General features: G+C 39.8%; 1 protein-coding gene across 1 annotated transcript in view; it reads right to left on the bottom strand.

Annotated features, from left to right (window-relative positions):
- Window positions 1–2,021: 2,021 nt before the first annotated feature.
- The window catches only part of LOC105385264 (MAP kinase-activating death domain protein), a 71,943-nt gene continuing 65,116 nt past the window's right edge, over window positions 2,022–8,848 (bottom strand). Inside the window, exons 37-43 of the mRNA XM_048625050.1 lie at window positions 7,134–7,206; window positions 6,684–6,730; window positions 5,699–6,049; window positions 5,270–5,482; window positions 4,753–4,851; window positions 4,109–4,230; window positions 2,022–3,201 (exon numbers count right to left, since the gene is read on the bottom strand). Coding sequence (XP_048481007.1) covers window positions 3,054–3,201; window positions 4,109–4,230; window positions 4,753–4,851; window positions 5,270–5,482; window positions 5,699–6,049; window positions 6,684–6,730; window positions 7,134–7,206 — 1,053 coding nt within the window. The 3' untranslated portion in view covers window positions 2,022–3,053. The remainder of the gene's footprint in view (window positions 3,202–4,108; window positions 4,231–4,752; window positions 4,852–5,269; window positions 5,483–5,698; window positions 6,050–6,683; window positions 6,731–7,133; window positions 7,207–8,848) is intronic.

Genomic DNA, 8,848 nt, shown 5'->3' with positions numbered 1-8,848 from the left:
CATTTTGTAAAAAAAAAGTATGCCAATATTGCCAATGCCAAGTACCCTGATCAAAATTTAAGCGTGGCTGTTATTATTCTGAGGCCATGTAATGAAACTTCTTAAAAAGTAGTATGTTTCTTTCTTGTGTATATAATAATCAATGTGATCATGATCATCATAAAATATTATGCATAGTACCACATAATTATCTAAATAGTACTTAATATGATCATAAAATATTTAATAGTCAATCAACAGGTCGTCGTTCGGTAGGACGTTTATAAATGCCGTGTTGGTTTTTATAACATGCTAGACATTTTTTTTTGCATCATTTGGAATATGCAACATGCATGTCGGATTTTTATATTTTGCCGGCTGTTTATATTTTGTGCTCCTTCCATATTTGAGTTTTCAGTTTTCACGTTTCTCAATAGGTGGCGTGGTCAATTTGTCAAATATTACTCACAGATAATTTTTTTGATAGTTTGACAGTTACATGTCAACCATCTGTCATGTGAACAAAAAGGAGGCCATAATTATTCTGAGGAACGAACCTACCGGAAGGTACAGGAACTGTCCAGTTATAATATTCTAGTCTATGTACAGAAAACTATCTAGAAAAAATCAAAACTTCCGTTTGAAAGCGTTTTTCCTAAAACTGAAAACTGTAATCCCTGCTGCCTGAAATGTAGAAGTTGCCGAAGATACACCAGAAACTACCGTAATTGATTATAGATTAATTAAATTTCTAGATTCCAGGCACCAGGGATAAGGAGCATGAAAAGGGGGATGGCCTTGTCAGTTTTTAAAAAAAGGCTTTCATACGGAAGTTATTATTTTTTATCCACTGGCGGCAAATTTAAAAATCTACCTGTGATTACATTGACAATACACCATGGAAGTATATTATAGTGCGACAAACTTATCTGTTCCGGTGAGAGCGAACTAAATTGATCCATATCTCATTATTTACTAATGAATTATATATTGATATAGATTAGATGGGTTTATTGAAACCAGAAGAGCGAATTACCACTACTGGCAAACTTAAAATCATATAGAATGAAGAAATATTACACATTTACGTGAGCTGTCACCGGAACAGATAAGTTTGTGGCACTATACTTCCATGCAAGGACTTTGTCTGCTATGATACAAAGTCCTTGCTTCCATGCTATACAAAGACTTGATACTTTTGTTTTAAAAAAAAACACGCACTCACGCCTTGTACTAATGTAGTTACTCCCTTGCGGGGTAGGCAGAGGTGCATTGCTGCACCCACTTTTCGCCAGTGTTATGTTAGTCCCAATGTAATAGGGGGCGGGCCCATATCCCATATCTGCCCCAGCCGGGAATCGGACCCGGGACCATCGGCTCAGTAGTCAGTCAGTAGTACCACTACGCCATTCGGTCGTCATACTTTTAACACACACAAACACGCACTCACGCCTTGTACTAATGTACTCCCTTGCGGGGTAGGCAGAGGTGCATTGCTGCACACACTTTTCGCCAGAGTGTTATGTTAGTCATACTTTTGTTTTTACTTTTTTTTACTATATTAGCCCATGGAGTACTTATTACTTCAATGAGTCAGCCTCCCCCCCCCCAGTCCTGATGGTTTTTATAACATCAAATTTGCAAATCTGTTTATCAGTGGTTTGTCTGAAAGCTTACGCTCACTCACAAAGTTATGCTTATCCATGGAACACAATTACAGTCTGCACTCGTAGCTCATAGCTGCAGGCAGTGTGGTTAGTTAGTGGTTACTCTGAGGCGGGTACCTATAAAGCTGCGCACAGACCGGCCAAACGAACGCCAACGAACGGGTTATGTTGACCCTCGTTGATGCAATCTGCCCTGTATTATGTATGATAAATAACCATAGTTGGGCGTTCGTTAGGCCGGTCGAAGAACTTCAGCGTCGTCGGCGCGTTTCGACGATTATGCGTAATCGAATGCCTGGAACGCTCATTCCGAACCTAAACAGCTTTATTATTTTTACACAAAAAAGAAACGAATACAAAATAATAAGTCGTTAATTATACAGAAATATTTTATTTATTATAAACGGTAGGACATAAAATTATGTAATCTATTTGTAACATTACATTCATTATAACTACATACATATATACACAAACAACTAAATCGATATTGCTTTGCTCTTTCAATAGATAAACTGAGGTTGGTCAGTGACTTAACCACATCATAAAGCGATCCACTACATACCTAATATTGATATAATTTTTATAATTATTATTGTACAACAAATCTAGGAACGCTTTACTAGTAATACATTTTTTAGCTAGTATATTTGAATCATAAACATTGATTTTCACGTTATTGATAATAATATGTAGGTATATTATAATTTCTTCTGTCGCAAACAAAGTAATATACTAGATTCTTTATTACTTTATATGGTGTGATTGTCGTGCGTTAATAAAATTAAAAAAAACCGCAAAAAATCATTGTAGGTTATTAATTGTACATAAAGTATACCTATATTTATGTTGGTTGTAGGTACACATAATTTAATACATGTTCTAAAAATATTTTCACAAATCGCATAGTGTTAATCGAAATAAGTATTGATCCATTGACAAGTACTTACTCCTCATTTTATTACAGGCAGATGTGTAGTAAAAATATATTCAGTTATTTGAAATGGATAGAATGGCTTCAATCAAACGGAGCACTTAACACGTTAACAGGGCACCACACAAAAAATTAAATTACATCCCCTCAAGTCCGATACAGTTGAGTTTTCTCATGTTGGTCAATAGATGGCGTAGTCAATAAGGTACAAAGAGAATAAGTAGGTACTTTACTCAGAATATGGCATATGGTAGGCACACTGATGATACACATTTACTAAAACATCAATTCTGTGTTTTAAGGGTATGAAGTATGGATCAATCAATGCCATAGGTCTGAAAGCCCAACCGTATTCATCATCTATTTGATTTGCAACTAAAAGTAAATGCTACTACAGTGCCAAGCCGTTAAACTCATACAAGTTTTTTTTTTCACCCTACACACAGGCAGTAAGTGGTCAGTAGCGGGGCGAGTCAATGGTCAGTGGCGTTGGAGGGCCTTCTCTGTGGTATGACGAACTCGGCGTGGCGCGGGGTAGTGAAGGGGTTGGAGGGGGCGAAGGGGCCGGACACTGAGCCCTGCCGCTGCGTGCGCCGCGGCGGCGACTGGCCCGGCGAAGCGCTGGAAGGCAAGCGTACGGGTTAGTAATTGGGACAGTTAAAGTTAAGTGATGGAACTAATGATGTGTCTATTTGGATAATGAGTAACGATACGGTGCTGGAAAAGTATGAATATGAATTATATTTTATTAGCCTTTTAAAAAGAGGCAATGCCAGGAAGGTAGAACTAGAATATCGCTATTGGATGGTATGGATGGTAAGTGTTATGGTACCATTAGCCAACTTGCATGGATGATTAGGTAAATAATTATTCATATATATATTTTTTCAAATTAAGTTTAATGTTTAATAGAAGTTTAATGATTAATACATTACAACAGTCGATAAGTATTATAGGTAATAGATTATTTCACAATGCGATAGTTGGCAAAGAAAGTTGAATAAATGTTAGGTATATAGGGTCAACTAAAATAGCTAATTGATTCTAATACGATTTAGTTAACCTTTATTGGCCCTCTCTGCTTAGTGGATCCAGTGTAAGACAAAATAAAATATTATAAAAACTATATCAGTTAAATAACTACTACTAGTCACTGTTCAGTTCTTATGTACAGTGACGTGCACAGAAGACTGACCCCCTCTCAGTAGCAAAGCTATGCCAATCTGAGGTTTCTGTGGAGGCCACTGTGACATTGCTAATAATTGATTTAAGTATTTATTTATTTTACAAAATATAAGTGTACGGTCAGCTGCATAAGGAGCTATACACTTCTGTACCTTGTCAAACTGAGGAACCGTCAATGTTTCAATGAAGGGATAGTCAGCAGTTCAGATTGACGAGGTACAAAAGTGTATAGCTACTTACGCTTATATGCTTATGTAGCTTACGGTAAATAGGGTGGGCTTAAAGTATTTTCTACCAGTGAACCCACAGGAGGAAAATAATGGGAGTAGATAAGTATACATACGTATGAGAAGCGTTGAGATCGGCCGCGGCGGAGAGTTGCCTCGGGGGCAGCGCGGGGGGCACGCGCCCCACCGGCCCCACTGCTGGCCCCGCCCCCGGCGCGGCAGTCGGTCGCGGGGGCAACTATGGATGAGATACAAGTTTGTTAATTAAAATCAATCCTTTTAGGATGCAGGAAAGACAGACACCATCATAGATGCAAAGTTTGTAACTAAGTATGGATGTTTTTGTATGGATTTTATGAAATTTAAATTTGGTATTAGGGAGCAGTTGTCAATGTTATCATCCTGAATCAATACCGCTACTTTTTATACAGGAATGCTCACGGGAAAACAATTTGTTAAAGTCTCAAACCAGTGTTTTTTACACGAAAGTTTGCCCTGGGTAGGATTTGAAGCCGCGTCCCTTGCTTCGGAAGCAGGTGCACTACCCCCTCAACTATGGTGTCAGAGTCTATAATCAGGAATGCTATTTTACCTTAGGTGGTTTGGGGCACGCGGTGGTGATCGCTCGCTCGCTTCGACAAATAAGACCTCACTTTCCTAGTGAGCTTTTACTTTGAATTAACTAGTTTGGTTACAGAGGTTCTGACTATTCTTACAATGGTTGTCATTCTATAAACAGTAAAAGTAGTTAACTAATTACCTTGGGTGGTTCGGGTCGTGCGGTGGTCATGGCGCGCGTGAGTCGCTGCGGCGCGGGCGGCCGCCGCGGGGCGCTCACCGACTCCGCTCGCTGCGGGGGCTGGGGGGGAAGATTAGAGTCAGGGAAATCTCTATAATTTACCAATAAATAGGTATATTAAGCCACGTATTTAATAATAAAAATAGTATGAACAATGAACTCCACTCAATCTCACGCTATTCATAAGTCTGTTACTCGTTGTTACTCCCACTTCTTGTAACGGCCGACATTTTGATGTTGTTTCTTTATCTGTGCGCGCTATACCCGTTGGACAGTTAACACATACTATATCCACCTTATGCGCAGAAAACATTGTTGAATACATTTTAAAGACTAAAAAAATACATAGGTACATGACATATCTGACCAGCTAATCCTGTCACCACGGCGACAAACCTTAGTCCAGCTGTATTAAGTATTTATCACCAAGATCGAAAAATACTTATACTTATGTAAGTACAATATCGGAAAAACTCACACTTACATGCACATGGCCCTGCGTAGCCCCGGCTGGCAGCGACTCGGCTCTAACCGCCGCCGCGTGCCCTATCTCCACGTCCGGGAGCGTCCGACGCGGGCCTATGTCCGCCTCGCTCCGGCGCGCGGTCAGAGGGCCTATGTCCACTTCCGGCAGAGAACGGCGGACCGGCGAGCGCGGGTCGGGCGGCCATGGACCGGGTTTTGGGTCCTGCTGGGGAGTGAAGAGATATGTTAGTATGTAGTAAGTCATAGTTCTTCGATTAAAGGTTGATTGGAAGAAATAGCTGGTTCGCAATATAAAGAGGGCAAAAATAAAATTAAGTTACGAGTAGAGTTTTTACAAAAGCTTCACCAGTTGGGACGGACTCTGCTATCAAAAGAGGCAATGTTCTGAGTAAAACTCTACAGCAGCAAATTGGTAACTCACCACACTTCTGCCTCCACTATCCTCTTTGACCCCCCTGCCCACACCCGGCGGCCCGGGCGGCTGTCCAGACGTCTGCCCCGGCGGGTGTCCACTAGCATGACCACCCAACTGCCCGGGCACATTCCCCATTTGACCCACCGCATGACCCGTTTGACCCGTTGCATGGCCCGTTTGACCCATCTGACCCGCGGGTCCGGTGGGTAGTTGCGGGGGAGGGATGGATGGCGGTGGCCCGGCAGACGTGGGCGTGGGAGGCACCCTGGCCGCTTGTTCTAGAATGTGCTTCTTCTGCTCTTGCCCGGCCGCGAAGTAGGAGAACACGCAGAGTACGGCGTAGCAGATTTGGTCCGCCTATTTGTTGAAAAAAATGTCTTAGTAAGGATTCTTTTTTTTTGCGTTACGTTGGTTGGTATTGATAGCGACATGAGAGTTGAGCAGAGGCTCATTGTTCCCACGAATTTAACGTGACCAGCCATTGCCAATCTGATGGAGTTTCCATAAATACGGAGGCAAATGGCCAGCTTATTACTCACATAGTTAATTGATAGTAACTGAATGGATATCTAAAACCGGCATTAATTTTTATAAATAGAATTAGTTATAATTAGTACTCACCATAATTATATTCTAAGACAAAAACACATAGGATATAATATTTTTTTGAAAGCATAATAGGTAAAAAATAGTATGAAAGCATTTTTACAGCAGAAATAAAACACAGTTAGCCAAGTATTGAATAAAAAAAAGGAAAGCAAACAAAAAAAACAGAGTGTACATACATTGTGTAACTTTCTACTCTAAGTCAGTGTACGCTATCGATTGCCGTTTTCATCCACAAGGTAACGACACATTCTCACAGAGAAAACTCGATGCATAGCTAACAATAGTCTGTCTGCCTACAAACATAAAACATTCACGTCAATAAACAAAACAAAAAACATAAAACAAAATTGAAAGACTTGCTGCGAATAAGAGAAATACTTGCCATCACTGATCTGTATTTCCTTTGGATTATTTGTCTAGTTTTTGGATCTGTAAGAAAAGAAGAGATTTTATATTTAATTAAGTGGTTGAGTATATGGAATCTAGGGGACATCTTGTACTAAAATACCGTTTTAATTATCGTTATTTATATAATATGTAGGTACTCATGTGATAGGGTGGCAAACTTAACCACCGTTTTGGAATCAGGACGATGCACTTTACAACATACATATTGTAGATGTTTACCCCTATACCCGTTAGACCCAGTCCCTCTAAAATTTCAATTTGCTTTGGGTGAGTGGAGTATGTGCATAGGTATTTTAGTTATCTAAGTATTAATATTTTAACTGGACCTTTTTGCTCTTATTTTCACGAAAAAATTATACTTAAATAAATAATTAAGTACTTTTCTTATAATTATTTTAGTAAAAAATAGTAAATGCATACTCACTGAATTCTTCTAAAACGAAGATACCTCCATTCTGCGTGAAGCACTTCCGTATGTGGTCGAGGCGCACGAAGAACTGGGAAGCGAAGGCGATCACGTCATCAGTACACGAGGATTCATCAAGAAATATTATATGGCTTGCCAGCCCAGTGCCTCCATTCACGTTTTAAACGCTAGCGTAATCGTAGCGACTGGCATTTTAGAAGCGAATTTTAGGAGGTCTAATAAGAATTTATTTATATCGATCTATGGGTAAGTAGGACCTAGGATAGGTACTTTGTCCAATTATTTTTTAATTGTATTGCCTATAATGTAGGCTTCAAATATCTAGAAATATGTAGTCACTGCGATCACGCTTCCGTTTAGTTACGTGGATTGGGGTAGAGTGCATCTACAGTGTTGGTTCAAAACGGAAAATAACTAGTTTCGTTTGTTCAAGCGAAACGGTGCTATGTGACCTTTATTTGAGCACAGGCGTAGCCAGGAGTAGGGTTTGATGTCAATCACTTATAAAGTTATGAAATGTTTTTTTTAGTTATGCCTGTAAGTAGTCTCACTGCTGGAAAAAGACTGCGTAGGCTCAACGGGTAGACGTGTTATGCAAGACAAGATTAGTTGCAGCTGCAGTTAGAGCGGAGATCTGGCAAATACTGCATTGTCCCAAGTGTGATTCTAATAACACGAGTGCTCTAGTTGAGTACGGGATGTGGGACTCACCTCTCCAAGGCTACTCCTTGAGGTACATATTTATTACTTTCAGCATCCAGATCTAGGGTTTACTGAATAGTATATACCTACTGTGATACATGACTTAGTTGTCGGCCCGAAAAACATTGTGGGAGTCCCCAAATCGCCCCAGAGGCCCAGACGTGTTTTTTATTATTTTTTAATTTATACGTTACTTTATGTACTTAAACCTGGCTACGCCCGTATTTGAATGTTGAAGTGATCTATTTTCTTTCTGTCTTTATAGTCAACCAGATCTATAGAAAACAAATTTCCACTGTAACCTATTATTTTAGCAAATGTAATTTCTATATAAAACAAAGTATTTTTAGATGTGGTTGCCTATACCGTTGTCATGCATTCACTAATTTTGTTTAATACATGAAAGGGGCTTATTCACACATTATGTTCAAGACCTACACCTAGACCTAAAGTCCTAAAATTTGCATCTTAGTGATATCCAAATGAAATATCTACAAACGGTTTCTAGTCTTTAAATCCGGAGGTATCGTAGATAGGTATGTACATTCATTTGGATGCCATATAAGTGTTTCTCTATAGTCCATCTAAGTATGTATAGTAACTACGACCATGCAAATAATATAGACATAGCTCATGCTAAATACAGTCAGGCGCACTAGTCACTACTGAGCATCCACTAACACATTTAACAGTACTTTTTAACGGCTCAAAGTACTAGTTGAACTCAGTGATTGGAACATTCCAACTGTACACAGTCTGACGAAATTATCCACGACGCCACTGGAAATAACATCTTGGGTATATTATATAAAAGTATACATATAAGTAGGTAAATAACGGTCATGCGTCATGCAGGGACAGTGTTGCAACATTAGCGTCGGGCGGGTGGAAGCGGGACGGTGATAGAAGCCGGTGATAGGGACTGCGCTTTGCCATTTACATTCCTTGACAACTAGTGAGGTGACAGTCTAGGGGTGAAAGTGAATGTAAAGAGCAGAGCGGCAGGAGGG

The sequence above is a fragment of the Plutella xylostella genome, chromosome 13, assembly GCF_932276165.1.
Source record: "Plutella xylostella chromosome 13, ilPluXylo3.1, whole genome shotgun sequence".
NCBI lineage: Eukaryota > Metazoa > Arthropoda > Insecta > Lepidoptera > Plutellidae > Plutella > Plutella xylostella.
This window is presented reverse-complemented; position numbering and strand designations above follow the sequence as displayed.